This window comes from Notolabrus celidotus, chromosome 18 (assembly GCF_009762535.1).
Source record: "Notolabrus celidotus isolate fNotCel1 chromosome 18, fNotCel1.pri, whole genome shotgun sequence".
NCBI classification, from domain to species: Eukaryota; Metazoa; Chordata; class Actinopteri; order Labriformes; family Labridae; genus Notolabrus; species Notolabrus celidotus.
Window position 1 is genome coordinate 12871151 of NC_048289.1, and position 21066 is coordinate 12892216.

At 39.8% G+C, this 21066-nt stretch overlaps 2 protein-coding genes across 3 annotated transcripts; both read right to left on the reverse strand.

Moving 5' to 3' along the window:
• Positions 1 to 835: 835 nt before the first annotated feature.
• LOC117830427 (gap junction delta-3 protein-like) lies at positions 836 to 1699 on the reverse strand. Its single transcript, XM_034708542.1, has one exon. It carries the CDS (start codon positions 1697 to 1699, stop codon positions 836 to 838), a length of 864 nt encoding a protein of 287 aa, XP_034564433.1.
• Positions 1700 to 4248: 2549 nt separating this feature from the next.
• Positions 4249 to 19107, reverse strand: top2a (DNA topoisomerase II alpha). 2 transcript variants are annotated; one of them, XM_034707758.1, is made up of 34 exons: positions 18912 to 19107; positions 17332 to 17478; positions 16995 to 17085; positions 16821 to 16884; positions 16552 to 16697; positions 16039 to 16136; positions 15732 to 15944; positions 15166 to 15339; positions 14714 to 14815; positions 14487 to 14624; positions 14253 to 14391; positions 13983 to 14140; positions 13681 to 13806; positions 13434 to 13544; positions 13029 to 13134; positions 12792 to 12901; positions 12517 to 12609; positions 12320 to 12434; positions 12110 to 12231; positions 11748 to 11896; positions 11386 to 11617; positions 11168 to 11302; positions 8738 to 8938; positions 8434 to 8629; positions 8109 to 8200; positions 7857 to 8003; positions 7688 to 7771; positions 7328 to 7543; positions 7064 to 7184; positions 5995 to 6132; positions 5501 to 5675; positions 5280 to 5398; positions 4878 to 5086; positions 4249 to 4783 (listed from the first exon to the last, which is right to left on the reverse strand). In XM_034707758.1, exons 1-34 carry the CDS (start codon positions 18927 to 18929, stop codon positions 4634 to 4636), a joined length of 4635 nt encoding a protein of 1544 aa, XP_034563649.1. In that variant the 5' UTR covers positions 18930 to 19107; the 3' UTR covers positions 4249 to 4633. The 2 variants fall into 2 exon arrangements, with proteins under 2 accessions (XP_034563649.1, XP_034563650.1); XM_034707759.1 differs by having other exon boundaries at positions 5995 to 6129; positions 18912 to 19085.
• Between the last annotated feature and the right edge of the window lie 1959 nt (positions 19108 to 21066).

Here is a 21066-nt window from a genome sequence, read left to right on the forward strand (position 1 = left end):
AGTCAAGATAAAGAAATAAAACACATTTTAAAAAACATAAACTTCCCCTAAAAGAACTCTAAATGAATACAAATGTTTTGAAATATATTACTTAAGACAGTTAAAATAAAATAAAGTCAAATAAAATTCTGATAAAATCCGGGAAGGCTCTGAGATAAAAGTATGTTTTAAGAAGGGATTTAGAAGAGCTCACTGACTCAGCAGACCTGATCTCCTCAGGCGGATGGTTCCAGAGTGTTGGACCCCTCACTGCGAACGCCCTGTTCCCTTTTGTTTTCATTTTAATAACAATCACTTTTTATGTGTTTATGTGAGTTATCTCACTGTGTTGACAAGAGTGAGTTTTTAGAGACAAAGCAGGATAGCTCTTTTCTTTGTTTTCCCTTTGTTTGTGATGTTAAGATAACTAACTCTTGGCATTAGTCTCGTAATACAGACATGACAGAGGTCTTGAGCTTCACTCATTTTTGACTAAGAGAGTAAGTTCTCTCTCTCTTTTTTTTATTGAGGGGGGTTAACTCTGCTGTCCTAGTTCAATGGGTCAACTAAATGCTCCTGAAGATTTTTTCTCATTATCAAGTGCAACCGAAGGTTATTTTCCCTCTTGCACAGACTGTGGTCTGCAATGTAACAGATCAAACAAGTCAACTGCAGATCTGTTGATTTTAAATTTTGATCTCATCTTTCAACTCCCAATAATAATTCTCCATCTCGCAACTGTCTTTAGAAGTAAAAGACAAACCCCTTTACTTTTCAAAAATATACTCACACGTGAATTTCTAGTGCAAAAATCCTCAAAAGTAATTGATAGCAGCATGTTTGAAAGCAGCCCCATTCACACCATGAGGGTCTTGGTGCTCACAAATTTGCCTCTAGGCTTATGTCCGATGCTGGAGACCTTCCTGCTGGCACTGCTCCTCACAGATCCTCCCTTCAGCCTCACACTGCTGGGCAAACTCCCTGACATTAGCTTTGCATGTGGTTTTTCATCCATCGCTGCTTCAACTTGCTTTAGGTTCTGAGAGTTCTCACAAATGCAGTATCTTGGTAGGTCATGGGGCCTCTGTTTTGTGCAGAACCACTTCACAGAGCTGTAGAGAAGCTCTGCACAGCTGGCCATGGCTGCTATCACCCCTATGATGAAATAGAAGCAGAGGAAGATGGTTTTCTCTGCCGGGCGGGAGGTGAAGCAGTCCACCGTGTAGGGGCAAGGAAAGCGGTTGCAGGGGAACTGGGCCTCCACCTTGAAGCCATACAGATACCACTGTCCCACTAGAAACCCAACCTCCGCCAGCATTCTGAAGGCCACGTTGACAATGTAAAACCTCCTGAAATGACGATCATCTCTGGAGATCTGGCCGCTGTTCTGGCTGAATTTAGACTGGATCTCCTTTTTGTTGTTGTGATGCATGGCGTACATGAGAAAAACTAGAGACGGTGTTGCGATGAGGACGATGTGAAACACCCAGAATCTGTACTGGGAGATTGGGAAGGCCATATCGTAGCAAACCTGTTTGCAGCCCGGTTGGAGGGTGTTGCAGGCAAACTCCTCTTGCTCGTCCTCAAACAGGTCGCTGGCTACTGTCCCCAGGATCAGAATCCGAAATACAAGCATGAGTAGGAGCCAGAAACGACCAAGCATTGGGGAATGAACCTGGAGGCTGTCGAAGAGCCCCCCGAGGAAGCCCCATTCACCCATGATTGCAGGGATACAGCTTCTTCAAAGGCTCGGCTTATCCACCTTTCCCCCTCAAGGTGTGTGTTCACTCTGGTTGGGAACAAAAGCCGAAGTCTGTCTTATAAGTTCCAATTCATGACTCCTACTGATACCAAACAGACCAATCTGCATTTTACAGGCCAGTCCAGGGTCCAATAGCCTGAAATCTAAACATAAAAGCAGGCTTACAGAAACGTTCAACCTCTGACTGAAGGAATAAAACAGTAAAACCAGTTCATATTTAACCAGCATTCAAAAGATAATGATGGAGGGATTGAAAGCAAAAACTGTTTTTTTTTTTATAATTGTTGAATCTTAAAAAAAAGTTCTAGTCAGCAAATTCATGCCCAGGTTCAGAGGACAATGAATTGAAGTCATAATATTCATGTCATATGCAAGCTATTCTGAGTTTAAAGCCTAAAAACAGCTTTAATCTGCAACAAGTCTTTTATGTGTAAGTATGCTGACTAGTTGAGCTACTCGTCAGTCTTGAACTTTACTCGATACAGCATTTTAGACGAGCCAGTTGAAAGGAAACCGGTTGAGACTGAGATTTCATTTACCTGATACAGAGAAAGCAGAGTTCTCCGTAAAGCCTCAAAAAAAATCCTCTGTGTTTGTCTTCCTCACTCAGAAACCTCCAACCAAAGAAAAATAAAAACAGAGAAAATTAAGTCCACAGAAAGCGTGCAAACACCAGTTTATAATCCTCTCACTGCTTGTGATTGAGGTTTTGCCGGTGCCTGTAATTGAATAGGGCGGCAACAGTAAGAGGAAATTCCTGTTACGTCCTAATCTGTAGCCATCAAGAGTCCCAGACAGAAGAGATGTTTACCCAAGAGAGGCAAAGTCTTGATGAGCATTTCAAAGAGTTTCCTGTACCACCAGTTTCCCTACTCAGAAAGGGGCATTAAGTGCATTTAACCTGCATACAGCACCTTGTGATACAGCATGCTTTATTCGGTTAGACATTAATATCCATAAAACAATTTTTGTTGAGTTTCAAGTTTCATTTTTCAAATTGCAGTTATGTAACTCTGAGTCAGTTTAGGAGTGTTGTTAACGGTTTGAGAAGATAGCTTTTCATAATCCATCACAAATTCCCCTTGTGGAAAGAATACAATCTGATAGTTAGTGGCACGTACCCATCAAGGTTTCCCACCAACATGTTACACATTACACCTCACTCTAAAGTCCTGCCAAAGCTCCGCCCGCCCTGCCACATTGGATCACTCCTGAGAATGACTGGAGCCATGAATTTGTCCTGTTTCAATGAAACACCTCTCAGAACAGTATTGGATTTCTCAAAAAAATTATTTCATATTCACACTATACTTAAAACAGAAATCTAACCACACAGTCCTTATGTCCTTTGTAAAATTGTAGTCTAAAACACAAGTGTTGCACAATTTCCAAAACTAAACCCTAAAAGCTTTTATAGATAAGATATAATACTATATAAAGTGTATATATATATATGTATATAGTATCTCACAAAAGTGAGTACACCCCTCACATTTCTTCTAAAGATGATGCACAAGAAAGTCCGCCAACAGTTTGCTAAAGACAGCAAACTAAGGACATGGATTACTGGAACCATGTCTTCCATGGTCTGATGAGACCAAGATAAACTTATTTGGTTCAGATGGTGTCAAGGTCAACCCGGTGAGGAGTACAAAGACAAGTGTGTCTTGCCTACAGTCAAGCATGGTGGTGGGAGTGCCATGGTCTGGGTCTGCATGAGTCCTGCCGGCACTGGGGAGCTACAGTTCATTGAGGGAACCATGAATGCCAACATGTACTGTGAGATACTGAAGCAGAGCATGATACCCTCCCTTCAGAAACTGGGCAGCAGAACAGTATTCCAACATGATAACGACCCCAAACACCTCTAAGACGGCCCCTTCCGTGCTTATTTATGCTAAAGAGGCTGAGGGTAAAGGTGATGGGGTGGCCAAGCATGTCTCCAGACCTAAACCCTATTGAGTATCTGTGGGGCATCCTCAAACGGAAGGTGGAGGAGCGCAAGGTCTCTAACATCCACCAGCTCCGTGATGTTGTCATGGAGGAGTGGAAGAGGATTCCAGTGGCAACCTGTGAAGCTCTGGTGAACTCCATACCCAAGAGGGTTAAGGCAGTGCTGGAAAATGATGGTGGACCCACAAAATATTGACACTTTGGGCATTTTCACTTATGGGTGTGCTCACTTTTGTTGCCGGTGGTTTAGAAATTAATGGCTGTATGCTGAGTTATTTTGAGGGGACAGTACATTTACACTGTTACACAAGCTGTACACTGACTACTTTACATTGTATCAAAGTGTCATTTCTTCAGTGTTGTCACATGAAAAGATATAACTAAATATTTGCAGAAATGTGAGGGGTGCACTAAGTTTTGTGAGATACTGTATATGTATGTAGACTTTATTTTATTTTATACCTTAAGCATTAGCATTGAATGTTCTTTTACTGTCATTTAAACCTAAAACAATTCACAATATGTGAATACATTTTGACATAAATCACAACATATGCAGTTTACAGTGAACAAACAGGGAACCTTTATTTTTAAGAATATAAAAAAGAACAGCCATAGAAATATTTACAAGACAAGAGATAACAAACATTAAAATTCAACATACCAACGAGTGAACACTAAAACTAAAGCTGCACATGAGTATCATACAGTTCAAGTAGTAAATAAATCAAATATTTTTTTCCTTCCCTTTGACAGGATGGAGAGTTTTTAAAATTATGATAAAAGCCTTATTATAACAGCAGCTTGAAAGTTTAATTAGTCCAAAACTTCTTCTAGAAATGTAAAGTTAAATGTATCTTAAAAGACGGCCTTACCTATACGATCAACTCACTTACTTTAAAAGGAAATACCGAACAATGAAAACTAACTCGCTACAATTTACTCGTCTGAGTCTGAGTCTGAGTCCAGCTTGTAGACTACAGCTTTGCGGGCGCGTGCAGGCTTCTCTCGCGGGGCCGCAGCTACTGGAGAATTGACTTCGTTGTCTGACATCATGAAGCTGTCATCCTCATCCCACTTCTTGGTCTTCTACAAAAAACAGAGGAAACAGTAAGTTAAAAACAAATTCTCATATTGACTCATGTTCTATTATAGATTCTTTTGACTTCAGTGTTAAACCAACCTTTCCGCCGACACTTTTTTTGGCCTTGAGGCGAGCCATAAGGTCGTCAGAGCTGCTGTCTGATTCGTTGCTGATGGTCTGTTTGCGTTTCAGAACAGGCTTTGACTTTTTAATTTTAGCTTCACTCTCAGAGTCGCTGGAGTCAAATGTAGGGGGCTTCTTGGTTGAAGACTTTGACAGAGCATCCAGAATGGACGGCTGATTCACACCTTCAAGACATTCATGGAAAAGAAAAACAATTTAACGCACAGTTATTGGGCATATATTCTTATTTTTGTCTTATATGCTCTTACAAAAGTATGATTAAAAATATTTTTACAGATTAATATCATTTTTACTTTTTAATCTGTGCAAGATAATCCACACTGAGCTGTCCCTTATTGAGCCAAACATTCTAAATACCTGCAGCCTTCTTCTTGGATGCAGCAGGTTTCCTTGCAGCAGGTGCCTTCTTGGGTGCAGCGTCTTTGGTCTTACGCTGAACAGGAGCCTTCACTGATTTGCTTTTAATCACTTTCTTCCTGCAGAGAAGAGGCACAATTTGTTTCAAGTTCAATAAAAAGCCATCAAGGTTATATGTTGATGTGACAGCAGCTTTGTACACGTCTCGTCGTCACACTCACGCTGGCTCTGGATCTTTGGAAGGCAGGGCCGGAGAGTCTGCATTGCTGTCAGCCTTGCTGCTGAGCTCAGGGGTAAAGCTGGCATCATCACTGGTTAGAACCTTCTTCTTTGGAGCACTCTTCTTCCCCCAGTCATTAAATTCATCTTCACTGTCCAAACTGTCCTTTCCCGCAGCTAAAAAAAAAATAGACAGCAGAAATGACAATGTTGTTTTACTGGAGTTCTCTCAAAACTAACGAGTAATCAGACTGTTTTGGTTAGGGGATGATCGAGATAAGAGAGCTAATTAGCCTCAGGAAATGAACTGTGTGTTTCTGTTACATAATCTGAAGTATTTCTGGAGTGAGTACATGTTATCATGCTGTCTGAGGAAGCAAAGAGCTTAGAATACTGATCTGCGAAGTCATGGTATGTGAGAGAAAGCAGCTGTATCAAAAGATCAGATCAGAAAGGAAACAACAATGGACACATCAAAAGCCATCACTAGATTCACCTTCTTTTGGGGAGATCACATTCTCCTTCTCTGCTTGACTGTCGGACTGATCAGACTCGTCAGACCAAGGATTACTCTTGGAGGTTTTGGTGGCGGGCTTGAACTGAAGAGTGGTCTGTTTGTTGGTCTTTGGTTCTGCTGCAGAGAAACAAACGTCTTAGTCATCTTTAACTAAAAATTAAGCTTTACTTCAGGAGGTCTAGATTGAGAAGGGGTGTAATCTGCAATAACTTGTCACCCATTATTCATGATAATCGTGTTTGTTGGAAAAAATCAAACATTAAAGGGATATTTCAGTTTTTTGGAAGCAGGATTGTATGAGTCTTAAATCACTAGTAATTGTTAGGGCCACAATAGATGCTGCTCAGCTTTCATGAGAAACTGCTGGGAGGATCAGTATGCAAGCTAGGCTACCCCTGCAGACGGTGTCATTTCTGCCACGCTATTTAGCGAAGTTTGAAAGATTCTGAGCCAAGCACTCACTTCAGTTTAGCTGTACGCTCTACTTGGATTTTTTTCTGCACTTTACTTTGCTGCCAGAAACGGTAGCCTAGCTTGCGTGCTGATTCTCCCAGCAGTTTCTCATGAAAGAAGCCAAGCTGAGCAGCATCTATTGTGGCCCCAACAATTATTAATGATTTAAAACTCATACAACCCCTCTTCAAAAAAACTGAAATATCCCTTGAAAAGGATAGTTTTAGAAACTTTACAGGAAGCTGAAAAGTTTCAAACACCCTTCTTACTTTGTTATATGATTGCAGTTGGGGACTTATCTCCAAACATCTGGCTCTAATCCATAATTGTGCCAATCTCACAAAACATATACCATTTATAAACTCCTGCTAGCTTAAATAATGGTGGGTGACCAGGTGCAATCTTGTTTTGTATCTCTGACGTGCTATATCATCATGCAACAACTGGTAAGCCTAAAAAAATAGACACGTGTTTGGATTTAACTTTTCCATGGCTGCCAAAAAGTTCTACACAAGAGCCTTTATATGTATTGAAATCACAGAGCACAAAAATGGTCAGTTTTCATTTTGCCTGTAATGACACGATCCATTCACACCTTTTTTCTTCGCCTGGGGTTTAGTCTTCTTGCCCAGTCGTGCAGCCAAACTCATCTCCTCACACGGCTCTACATTCTCTGCATCATCTCCGAACTCCATCTTTACCACTACATCTTCAGTCTGTAATGAAATAAACCAGGTCAAACATGTTGTAACCTTGTCTTACATTGTGTACAGACAGGACACAAACATAAGTAACACAAATCCATTGTGTTGAGTGACAATGAGCGGAATAACAACATGGGACTTATTAAAGGATATACCTTGGTTTTCCTGCCTCTCTTGCCTTCTCCTTTCTTGACATCAGCCTTCCTGCTGGCTTCAGCTTTCATGGTGCTGGTGACACGGGGAACAACACGACGGCCCTGTGGCGTGGGCATAGTCTCCTCCTTCACCTTCACCTTCACCTTCACTGCTTTACCTTTGCCCTTAACTTTAACAGGATTGCCGGCATCCTCCTTTTCTTTGGCCTCAACGTTCTGAGAACAAGACGGAAACAGGTTCACAAAAATATTCAGGCAGGTTGTATTACCAATTTCCTGACTGAACCATGGAGAGCATACTGTGGTTAATAAAGTGAACATTTTATAGAGGGAGGAACTGCAGGCAGGCAGAGGCAATACCTCCAGTTCCTCTGAGAAAGCAGCGAGGTCCTCCTTCCACAGGTCTGCAGGAGCCTTCTGCTTCAGGGTGTCCAGCTCTACCAACTACAAAAAACAGACTTATTAAAATAAAATAGTAGTAAAAAAACAGCTGACACTGGAGGTTGTTGCTGAGTTATCGCTGGGTCACCTTAGCATCCCTCTGTTTGCAGAGCTCTTCCTTCTTCTCTTTGCTCAGGAACCACATGGGCATGCCCAGCAGGTAGTTGTAGTCTGGCCCACTGGTATCCTCCTCCTCCTCTGCTTCCTCCTCCTTATCATCCTCATTCACTTCATTCTAAGAGCACAAACACAAAAATATTTGCTTATCAACTCAGATGGAGGAAGATTATTTTGTATACCTCATCAATGTAGCGGTAAACATACAATCCAAGGGTCTTACCTTCTCCTGAGCCTGTTTCCAAGTTTTGACTGGGTCAGAGTCGTAACCCATCTCCTGCAGCATGCGGATCAGTTCCTTCTTTGGCTTGTTTTCTATCAATAGACGGACAACGTTAGAACTTGTAATCAAGAAAAATAAAGAAACTGTGAGGCTTCACACCATAATGAATAAAAAGGATTGTCAAAAGTGTGGTAACTTTCATAAAATGAGTTTATTTGAGGGGATTTGCACATTTTAAAAATGTTATAAATCACTCTCTTAATATCCTCTTCAACTAAATTAGTTTGTCTTTGCATTTAAAGTAAAATTGTAAACAGCTGCTTACCAATAACCAAGATGCCCTGGATCTTCTCGATGATGAAGCGGGCCTGGTTCGATAGTTTAGCACTCTCAGCCCCAAGCATGCCAACCAGCCAGTCCTTCCTTAGCACGTAGTACTTCATCCTCAACTCAAAGAATTCCTTGAGAATGTCCTGCACTGACTCGTATTTCCTCAGGCTACCCACATGGTCGAACAGGACCTGAAGAGAAAAACAACATCTTTAGCATTTCAGAAAGGCCTTACTTGTTTTTAAACCAGCCAGGACTGGAAGTTCATTCATGTGAGTACTTTGCATTGCAGTTATTACCATTGAATTACAAGTGAGGGGATTCTGAAGTTTGAAGACTTTGTGGAGACCAGCAGCCTCTGCCTCCACAAGCTTCTCTTCTGCCATTTTGACCACGAAGCGCACGGTGGTGTCGGTGTGGTACTCTCTGTAGTCTGTGATCAGAGCAGGGACTTTTTCTGTGCCGTTCAGCATTGGCTCCAACACATTTTCCTTGTACACCTAGACGAAATAAAACAACATATAAAGTGACTTTAAAGTACTTCAAATGAATAAGAATCAAATCAGCCTATTGTACAGAAAGCATAAGCATCCGAGGTGGAGTATCTTACGGCTGGTCCACTATCAAACATTTTAAAGTCTTAAGAAATGATGAAAATATGGACAAATAAAAGATGTGACACACTCTCTCCCAGTTTCTTATCCTCAAAAAAAAAAGGCATAAAAGCAGGATTTTTTTTTCTTTTAAAAAAAGAAGAAACAGACACAGCGAATGACTGGTTTGAAGACTTGGCAATAATCCACTCCTCGAGTTCCCCCATATAACAGGGTGTTAGATTGTATATATAGAACATGTTTAACGTTTGGAACCAGTGAGCCACACTTTACTCCTCTGCGCTTCAGATCACATTCGGGGAAGTAAAAATGACTCTTGAGGGCTGCACAAAGCATAAACATTTGTAAGAGCAAACTCAAGACCTACCTTTTTAGTCTTGCCTTTAACTGAGTTCTATTCTTATAACAGTTTTACTTATCATCTAGTTCAAATTTTATTTTCCTTTTATGGTTTAATATTTTAGTGTTTTATTATCTTAGTAATTTATTTTATTTATCTATTAATTTTAAGAATAGTATCTTATTTTCTTGTAATGGTTTAATATTTTAGTGTTTTATTATCTTAGAAATGTATTTTATTTTGGTGATTTTAATTTCCTGTGTTGAGTTTTAACTTCTTATTTTACCTCCAGTGTTTCCTCATTAAGATATCATGAGAGCGTTTCCTCAGTTCGTTCAGCAACTTCTTTTTTTTATTTTGTATTTATTTATTTCATTGTCATTGTTTTTATTATTATTGTTGCATATATTCTGTTCTTCACCTTAGGATTGTGGGTGGGTTTTGGGGTCGGGATGGGTTGGGATTAGGATGGGGGGGGGTCTTTTTATTTTTTGTACAGCACTTTGTGCTACAAAATGATTGTATGAAAAGCGCTTTATAAATAAGGTCTGATTGATTGATTGATTGATTGACATGCCTCATGGAAATCTAGCACCATAATCTTTAGAAGCATCAAAATATCCAGACTTTGCTCACATGGCAAAATGAAGGAATCGCGCCTAAAATCAGCTTAATTAGGGAAGTGTGTGTTTAGTCAACTAAACAATTAGTGTCACCACCATCAGTCTTTGACACCAGACTAACCAGTTGGTTGAACAAATTGCTGATACTTTTATAACTGTAGGCTTGAAATTCTTGTCATATGTTATGTTATGTTATGTTATGTTATGTTATGTTATGTTATGTTATGTTATGTTATGTTATGTTATGTTATGTTATGTTATGTTATGTTATGTTATGTTATGTTATGTTATGTTATGTTATGTTATGTTATGTTATGTTATGTTGAAGATGTAGCGCAGCCACCTGCCACTGGTCAGGGCTGTAGCTCTGGGTAATGACAATTGCCATAATACTGTAATACCTGAATGTAAACACACACAGAAGACAGATGGCATCTCTTAGTTTGGCATGGTTTGGCACTATTTTCATCTACACAATGGTGATGAAGTCGTGTGTTGGATGTGTCTGGTTGAACTGGTATAACCATTCGACCAGAGCAATGTGTAACCAGCACGAGCATGTGAGTGTTAACTTTGAGGACTGCAGGCTGGTGGTGCCAACGTTAGCCACACTTGGCGAACCTATTTGACATTGTTTACCCACAGACTCTGTGATCCCATATACAGCCGTGTTAGAGTTGGAATTATATCTTAAGGCGTTTTTCGACTGCAGGAACTTTACCCCTGAACTACGTGCGTTTTGACACGTGGAACCAGGGTCTAAATTTTGTTCAGGAGTAGATAATCTCCCCCTCAAATGTCCTGGGACTTTTGGTTGAACGTTACAGTGTTTGTGGAGTTTACACAGTTGTTGAAACACAGAGGGAGATCCTGGGAGTACACACTAGTTTAGTTTTTTAATAAGATTTCAAAATATTATTTAATATATTTTTTTTCCTCCATACATCACCGGCCTGATTTGTACAATCTACCCAGGACTTCAGCTCACGGTCAAAACGCAGACAACAATTGGGTGCACAGGAACCTTTTAGTTCAGGGGAAAGCAGTTCTGGGGGCTAAAAGATCCCAGAACTCTTGGCCGAAATGCACCTTTAGTGTGTACTCAGCATTGAATACAAATCAAAGAGGAATGACAAAGCTGTCGTGACTGACCTGCGTCCAGGATTTGACAGGCAACTCAGAGATCTCAATGGTGGTGGAATCAATGATTGCCAGCTCTCCAATGTTCATGAACTGGCTTTCCATCACCTGATCAATTGTCCCTTTAAAGCCTTTGTAGCTTGGAAGCTAGGGAGGAGAAAAATAAAATGTCATTATTATTCTGTACACACTGGAAGATAAGAGATTACACAGTCATTTCCTGTCCCCACCATAGGCAGAGTCTCTTCTCCGTTGAGCATGCGGTGAATGTTGTTGATGATCTCTCGGATGTCATAGTTGGGGATCTTGCTGGCCCAGCCTGTGCCGATACCTTCTGCACCATTTACCAGCACCATGGGGATGATGGGTATGTACCACTCAGGCTCTACACGCTGGTTGTCGTCATAGTTGTACTTGAGCAAGTTGTCGTCCACAGGTGGGAAAACAAGGCGAGTGAGAGGGCTGGAAGGACAAGGGAAATATTTACTTCAGCAACTGTATGAACCCCAAAATGATCTTGGACATATTACCTAACTATGTGCAGAAGCCCTGTAGCATCAGGTAATTCTGGTTCTATCAAGCTTCTGCTGACCTGAGCATGGTGAAGATGTATCGAGGGCTGGCAGAGTCCTTTCCACCATGCAGCCTGGTTCCAAACTGACCCATAGGCTGCAGCAGGTTCAAGTTGTTGCTTCCGACAAAGTTCTGGGCCAAACCTACAATGGTGCCCATCAGAGCGCCCTAAAAAAATTTAAGAGTTTGAGAAATAAAGACAACATATAAGCAAAACTGCTAACAAAGCTGAAATAGCACAACATTTGCTAAAGACTGCTATTTTGTATTTATTATCCTCAAAATTAATAGCATTTATTCAAACAGAAACTTCATGAGTGGAGCTGTTGCAAAAAACTCAGAGGGCAGTCTTGAAAACATGAGAGAGATATAATGTTTCACCTCTCCATGGTGATAGGCTGACATCTCAGCCACAGAGCCAGCCAGCTGAGCCACTTTCACCTCCCGCTTGTCATTCCTCTTCAAACAACAGAACATCACCTTCCTCTGTCCTGGTTTTAAACCTGAAATACACACAGGAACACATTACACCACACTGACACTTGTCAGATGTTCAAGAGGAGGTAGCACCCTTTTATAAACTTTACTCACCATCCACAAGGCAGGGGATTGACCTCTCGTTGTCAGAGTTGGAGAAAAGAACCAGCTCCTTGTTGACAAAGTCGTTGTAGGATAGGGACTTGGTGGCCTGACCATACAGGTAGTCCTTTGAAGAGACAGCACAATATAAACTGTTAACAGAATTCAGCAATAAAGAGCAAGAAGTCCATAAATAGTTAGGGCATTACCTCTGGCAGGTTGTGCATCCTGCGTTGGCGCCGGTTTATCATGAAGCTCGTCAGCCACTCTTTTCGCTCATCAATCTTTTTCTTGCTAAAGGCCTGAGCAAAAATACAAACAGACAGAAATCAAAACCATTAGCTTCTTATCCATTTTTCATTTTAAGGAAACTTGGTATATTTTTAAATGGCTTCAGGAACATCGCATGGTCTTGTGGATTTGATTAAACTTCTTGTGAACCTGCTGTTAAAGGAAGAAACCAAATACAATTGTAACATCTTACAAGGGTGATAGCCTCATCGTCCTCAGGTCCGCCGTACTTGAATGGGATTCTGTGTCTCTGCATATCAGAGAAGTACTCCTTGGCTTCCTGAGATGTGCTGGTTCCCAAACCTGGATTGACAAAAAGCCTATTAGATATATCAATACAGTGACGCTTAAATAAAACTTTAATATTTGCCAGGCGTGAAGGGGTCGCTTACTTGTCACTTTTACTACCACACAGGGGTTTAAAACAAACCTTTGTAGTACTTGATTTTCCAAGATTTTATGTTGGGCTGGCCATCCTTCCAAGCATCAAACTCCGGGATGCTGTAAAAGGACAGCTGATTTTTCTTGTTGGTTGCCTATACACAGGAGAAAAAAAGAGGAAGTCAGCATTATATTTAAGGCTATCCCCTTCTCATTAAAATAGCGAACATGTCTGCCAAAACAATGTCTTAATTGTAGTTAAAAAGAAAATAACCACAGCCATGCTGTGAAACATTCAGTTCCAACAGTTCTGGGGTTTGGACAGCAGATGGCAGTGGTGTTACAAAGTAAAGCAGGCTACTCCACGGATAGAAAACCTTCACTTTCCAATACTCAATGTCATCAAACCATTATCTACTTTCTGAAATTTTCCACCATCAAATATAAAATAAACCTTGATGATGGGGGTGATGAACTCCTCCAGGAAGTTGTGACGCAGCAAAGACGGCCAGTTATGGTGAATGAAGTTGATAAGGAGGCCCTTGATGTGGGAGCCATCTTGATCCTGTCATAATCATAGAAAAACAGCCATATTGATGTAAAACACTTTGTGAAAGATAGTTTAAAAACTGAATTTAAAGCTACAAAAAATATAAAAACAAAGTAAAACTGATAAATCGAATGAAAAAGTGTCGGCTCACCTGATCGGTCATGATCATGATCTTGCCGTAACGCAGAGTCTTGAGGGATTCTGGGTCGCTGTAGTTCTTCTTGTACTGAAGGCCGAGGATCTTAATGATGTTGTTGATTTCAGCATTCTCCATAATCTGAAAAGCAACACAGAATCTTTGTAATCTCTGCTTAACTAAAATTATAGTGAGCGTAAGTCTGTTAAGGTCTGCTGTGAATTTCTCTATTGTGATCTTATATAATAAAAATAGTAAAAAAATATATATATATTTACACATATAATAACAGTGAGCATAATGCTATGGGGCCTAACCTGTTTAAGTGAGGCCTCTCGCACGTTGAGGAGTTTTCCTCTGAGAGGGAAGACGCCATAGCTGTCCCTGCCGACCACTCCCAACCCAGACACAGCCAGTGTCTTGGCTGAGTCTCCCTCGGTGAGGATCAGAGTGCAGCTGCTGGAGTTCCTCCCACCTGCCAGAGAGAATATATTTACCATAGGATAATGGAAGATCATTCTCTTTCCTATAAGTCTTAATAAAAAAAATTAATAATAATAAAATTAAAAAAAAGTTTTTAATTTTACCTGCGTCATTGGCATCGTCCAGCTTCGGCACCCCCTTGACCTTTGTGTGTTTGACAGCTGAGCATTTCTTGTTGAGCTGGGACTGAGCCTTGAACTTCACCCAGTTCATGATACTCTCCACAATCCCACAGGTTGTGGCCTTAAGAGAGCAGAAAATGCAGAGTAAGAAGTGAAATCAGAAAGGAAACAATTCTGGACACAAGAATGTAATGCCATTGTAATTTGAATTAGTACCTGCTTGATAAACTTGTCACCAAGAGGACAGGTGGAGCCAAAGCTCTTCTGCTGCACAGTCATGTTCTCTTTGGTCTGAGAGTCAAAGGTCGGATTCTCGATCAGACAGTTGACAAACAGCCACATGTGATTCCTCACCTGGACGGAAAAGGAGAGGCGCACTGTTGGTTCTGGATTAAAGACACTAATGTTATTTTGGGGCTGGGAGTACAACAAGGTGAGCGTACCTGGAACGGTTTGACAGCCACCCCGGCTTTGTTCTTCCTCTTCACAATTTCGATGAGCTTGCCCACCACCTGGTCAGCCACATAGTCGACGTGCCTCCCTCCCTAAGGACAATCACAAGAACCCATTTACAGAAGAAATGTCATAAGTCTTGATCATAGTGACACAAAGTGGCCTGGAGGGTAGCCACACTTCTACTTAGCTGACAAAGGACCCTGGTCTACTGCTTTAGTCAGCCTTTAAATGCTCCATAGCAGCTCTAAATTTAATTTTAAACATGGCTGACAACATAAGATGGATTAAAACTGGCCCTCAGTATACCAGCACTTACACAATTAAATAATTGGTTTGGCAGAGCCGTCAAATCACAAGCGTAATCAATCACTCTGTTACACACACATATATATATAAACATTAAATGCATTATAATAGATGTAATACACTTTGACTTTACCTTGGTTGTGGCAATACTGTTGACGAAGCTGACTTGCTGGAAACCTTTCTCGCTCATAGTGAGGCAGACCTCCCAGCGATCATTGATAATCTCGTGGACCACAACGAGGGCATTACCAACCTCGTCCACTTTGTCCGCCAAATACATGTCCACGTAGCTACGAAAACCTGAGACCTGAAGCACAGTGAGGGAAGTGACAATCAGAATATTTGACCATCAGAGACCTGTGCATTGACCAAAAACAATCATATGAAACATACAAACCTTTATAGGTTCAAAAATAAACTGATTTTAACTACTCCTACATTAAAGTTCTATAATAGTTTAAATGTGTAAAACAAAGACATGAGAGTTTCCATGAGTAGTACATATTTTTCTAAATCAGTGAAAATAGTTAAACATGTCAAAATATTTTCTCAGTAGACATGAGCTAAATCTTCAGATTCATATTTAACGAATAAAGTTTTGGAAATGCTACAAAAGCTATTTTTACACTTTTGCAACTATAGCTGATAATATTTGGTTGACAGAAGGTAGCAGAGAAGTGAATCAACACTGAAACTTACGGGCAGTTTCTTGCCATTGAAGTATACACGGAGACCCCTGGCAGCCCCAGCAATGTCATAGGCCCTCTTGGTCATCAGAGCCACAGTGTCTTTGTCCAAGGTGCTCATCTTGAACTTGGGCAGGTCAGGCCTGAAGGTGATGCAAGTGAATTCCTCTCCACTGAAGGCACTGATTTTAGTATCTCCTGCCCTGGCCATGTTGTCATACCAAGTCTAGAGAAAATAAGACACGCTTTGAAATTACATTTTTCTTCATACAACCTACGACAGTTCTAAAAGAACAAACGAGGTTCAGGCTTCTTCATACCTGCTTGAAATTCTTCTTTGACTCTTTGCAGGCTGTCTCTACGGTGAACTTTGTGCTGAAGATGTTGCAAAGCTTAGCACCATATCCGTTACGTCCACCTGAAGAACATGTGTCAGAGTTCAAACGTGTGTAAGAACATGTCAAATATAATCTGCAGATGAAATACTAAGTATAGCTGTTTATTCTTTATACAAATCCTATGTGAAGCTTTTAGATACAATTTTGACAACAATCAGGATCTTATTTTCAAAGTTTGCAAAACCTTCATAATGGTGTTTTGGGGAAGGATTAAAATGGAGACATGATGTTATAAACCACACATCAATTTTCAGCAACTACCACACCCTTTTGGTGTCAATGATAACAGTTGACTCACTTAATACTGAATTATTCCAAGCTATTTCAACAGTCATAAAATATGACAGTTGTCAAAACTCCAAACATAAAACCAAACATGTTAAATACAGAAATGTACTTCACATTAATCAATTTAAGTCATTTTTTAAGTCTCACCAGTGACTTTCTTCTGCTCATCATTGTAGTTACTAGAGGTCAGCAGCTGTCCGAAGATTAGAGCAGGCACGTAAACCTTCTCCACCTTGTGCTCCACTACAGGAATACCCTTCCCATTATTCCACACACTGATGGTGTTGTTTTCACTGCAAGGAAAAATGTACACACACATTACATGACATGCCACTGGAACATCAGGGAAAGGGCATGTAGGTTCAGAACTGTCAAGTAAAGAGATAAAGGCTTGTTAGATATTTGACTTTACTCACACATCAATGTTCACTTTGATGCAGGACATTCCATTATCCCTCTGCTTATTGTCAGCTGCGTTGACTATAAGGTGAAAACATAAAAGAATGTCGTCAGTGCAGTAAGGATGGGAAACATTTGGTTTCTGATCACATTAGATAGAACATTTTGTATTAAGGGGGCCGTTTACTCACCGAGAATCTCATCAAAAATCTTGTAAAGCCCAGGAACAAAAGTCACATCACGGCAGTTCAGTCCTACTTCTTCATCAAACACCCACATTTGCTGCAAACAAAGGTCAACTAGTTAGCTCAAAACCCACACATAAATGTGTCAAGTTTTAGCCAATAATATTTGGGGCTGATTCACATCATACACCTCTGCAGTGAGGACAACTTTCTTCAGGATACATCTTAAATGGTCCGCCTACACTAAACTCCTCTGAGATATACCAGAGGACTTAAATCAATGAAGATTCATTAGAGATGCCATCCGTTACAAATACTCTGACATTACTGTGTGACTTCTTACCTGGGTGACTGGCTCCACAGAGCCTATGTAGGAGTCTGGTCGGAGCAAAATGTGCTCCAACTGCGTCTTCTTCTGATAGATCCTCTCCACTGACAACCTCTTTGGATCTTTCTTCGTTTTCACCACCGTTTTGTTTTCCAAGATGCTCTGTCACAGGGTTACATTTCAGGTGAACTTCCATGCACTGCAGTCCTCGCTGTAGCCGATATTCTTCAAGTGTTTTTACACAGATCCTCTACAAGACAACTAACAAAATCTGCACTGGCCTTATTTTCGTTGACGACTAATAGAAATAATTAGAACTGGTCAATGGTGAACAAAGTACACAGCTTCATTACTGAAGTCAAAGTATAGATCCTCCCAGTCAAACATTACTCCAATACAAGTGAAAGTTGTTCAGTCAGATTATTACTTAAATTCAAGTCCTGAAGTACTTGCTTTTAAAAATACTTTTGAAAGTATCTCAAAATGTATTTTCACAAAGCATGAGTGCAGTCAAGAATACATAGGTGTACATTCTGCTCCGTTCTGAAACGTATGTAGAAAACATTACTTAAAATATAAAAAGTATTCTCTAAAATATAAACGGCAACTAAGTTACTACAAACACAGACAAGTTTAAAATGTTCATCTGGAATAAAAGCAGTGTGTTAGCTACAGACCTCCACATGCTTTATCTGGTTAGATGGTGATGTTTTGTAGGCTGTGGTGAAGTTTGTGTGGTAAACAGATCAGAGATTTACAACAATACGAATCATTCTTTATTTAAAAACCTCAAACGTGGGTTTAAAATATGGCCGTGGTGCTCAGGTAGAGAATCATCATCCTTCTCGGCCATAATAATCATCACCACGACTAAATGAATTGACTGATCTGAATAACGTTTTAACTGCATTTGATCTACGCTCAACAGACATACGGCTATACCATTTAGACAAACCAAACAAAAGTACACGAACAGTTTATTGTCTTTGGGATCTGATCTCAGAAAATACAATTCATCAGCTGACTTTAAAGCAAAAGTAGTGAGTAACTTGCAAATGTAGTGGAGTAAAAGTCACAAGTTCCCCCAAAAAATAATACTCATGTAAAGTACAGATACTCGAAAAATATTCTGAAGTACAGTACTCAAGTAAATTTACTTTGTTACTGTCCACCACTGGAACTGATTGAAAAAATAGATTGTCACACTTGATTCTAGTCCCCAAGGGCCCATGAGACTAATCTACAACAAAGTAGTTTGCTCAGTTTACGTGAAGTTTGCTCCTAAATAAATGTTTAATTACTTCAAGTAGCAAAAGAAGACATGTGACGGGCTGCTGCAATGTGGAGCTAATGCGTGTTAATATTTACATGGTTTCTGCGTTTAGAAAGTCGTCGTCAGCAGTGAATTTAACATGAACATTTGCGTTTTAAACATTCAGTGATGGCTTTACGTAAATACACCTAACAAGTGGAAACTAAATGTTGAACTGAACAATGTTAGTTAGCATAGTTATCTGTGGCCGTTGCTAAGTTTTGCTAAAATGTTAGCAGACAAAAGAACATTAGGATTACAGATATTGAAGTGACACAATTACCTTCAGTGGAGCGGCCATTTTTCTTCTCTTCGCTGCAAACAAAATAAAACAAGGTGTATTGGTAACGCTAGCTAAACTTCCAGTTATTTTATTGTAAGATGTGTTTTCTGGCTGCTCTGGAGTTACTGGCTGAGTGGAGAGCCCTCTCTGAATATTCGAATTTTGGAGGAAACTCTCGCGCCAGACACGTCGACCAATCATACGGGCGTATTTCTTCTTCGCCTTGTTTATGATTATGAAGGCTGTTGCCAATGGATTCAAGGTGCTTACCGCCACCTATCGGACCGGAGTACACATATTTCATTTTTCAACGCACAGTTCCTGATTTTTTTCAAGAATGAGAGAAAAAAGTGTCTATAACACAAAACAATATTTAAAAAAACACACTAAATAAATACAGACTCAAATGGGACGTTTGATTGGAACGGAAGAGGATTAGGGCCACTGGGGGAAAAAAAAAAGGTCAAATATTTTTAAAATATTATTATTATGAGATTAAAGTCAGAGTTCTGAGATCAAAGTCAGAATTCTGAATTCAATTTAAAAAATTGACCTTAATTTTATTTATTTTTTCCAGTGGCCCTTATCCTCTTCCTATTTGATTTGATTTGATGTCTTTGTTATTTCAAACATGTAAAAAAAACAAAAAAACTTGTATCCTTAAAAAAATCCAACCCAGTCTTTCTAACATTCATTTTCGGTACTGTAGCCTATACTTTCCCTGTATTGCTTTTCCCCCCTATAAAGCTTTTCATACATTTTATACATATATTACAAATCCCTCAGGGAAGCCAGGAAGATAAATCTTCAGAAGAGAGACATCTGAAGTACTTTATGATCAAATCTTAACTAAGTTAAGATGACTTCCTCTCTTCAGCTTTCTAACACTCTGTGCATTTATAGATTTCTGAACTTTGTAATATGATTGCTTTTTATTGCCCCCCCACCCCAACCTATCATCCCTATTTTTTGTAAATTTCCTTCCTTTTTTTATTATCACCTTTCTCTTCCCTTTACCAGCTGAAATATCTCTTTTATTTCTTACAGTTTTGACAATTTTGTCTGCTCTGCCATTCCCTTTATTGTCCACAAAGACAGGCACCCAACCAAATTGTATATCCTTTTGTATTTGTCTGAGAAGGCTCTGGTGAATATCCGTTGCAAGATCTTCTCTTATTCATTTAATTGATTTTAAACTGACAAGGGTAGACACAGAATCCATGCAGGATAGCACTCTATCGGCTCAACTTTGCAATCCACACCAGACCTTTATTACTTCCATCATTTCAGCAGTAATAAATGAAAGAGGATTGGATATACTTTCTCAAATGTCAGTTTTTTGATTGGTACCTGAACTCATATGCCCTTATTCCTCTCACCTCATGGAATTTGGTATTCAAACTGTCCTTTTTCAAGTACCCAACCAGTTACAGACAGTTGAAGAAGCATAAGTCCATCCATGCTGTGTCCCTTGACTAATCAGGACAGAAACAAAGATAATGAATTAAGTGCTTACAGGTACAGATTTTGAGAACATCTATGTGTCTGAAAATTAATCATCCAAAACTAGGGAGAGAGATGTAAAGTATAACAGTATTTTCAGCAAGATGGCACATTACTGTTGATCTTGCAAAAGTAAGCATTATGGGTGATTTGACAACAACAGGCACTGCCATAACCTGACAGAACATGCACATCTTATACACTGCATAATTTTCAGTTGTGGTGCTGTCACTGAGTATGAACAGTTTAATGTTTTTCATTGTTTTTGGCTGTACTGCAGCATACTGGAAACAAAGACTATCAGATAAATGTGCTGACTTTGAGCTTTAAATGTGTCAGGGGAGGATTATTGGGTGAGAAATGTTGTAATCTTAGCCATTTACCCCTGGGGGCCATGTATAAAAAGGGATACACTTTCAGCACAGTTCAGTGGATATTGATGTTAACTCCATTAGACCTGAGCATCAGCACTATAACCTCAGAGCTACTGTTTCATTTTGACACAGTTTTGAAAATGCGCGAAACAGTATAGAATAGACTAGAATAGAATAGCCTTTATTTGTCATTGTCAGGTGTACAATGAAATTAGAAGCGCTGCTCCTGAAGGTGCATGAGGTAAATACAAATAAAATAAAAACAGGTAGAAAATATT

Bases quoted from the DNA above. Each gene is read 5' to 3' on its own strand.
- LOC117830427 (XM_034708542.1), bottom strand. From the start codon at position 1,699: ATGGGTGAATGGGGCTTCCTCGGGGGGCTCTTCGACAGCCTCCAGGTT.
- top2a (XM_034707758.1), bottom strand. The intron at 15,340-15,731 runs GTAAGTTTCAGT...ACTGTGCTTCAG, and splicing joins TCAATGGCAAGAAACTGCCC to GTCTCAGGTTTTCGTAGCTA. The intron at 6,133-7,063 runs GTGTGAATGGAT...GTTTCTCTGCAG, and splicing joins ACCCCAGGCGAAGAAAAAAG to CAGAACCAAAGACCAACAAA.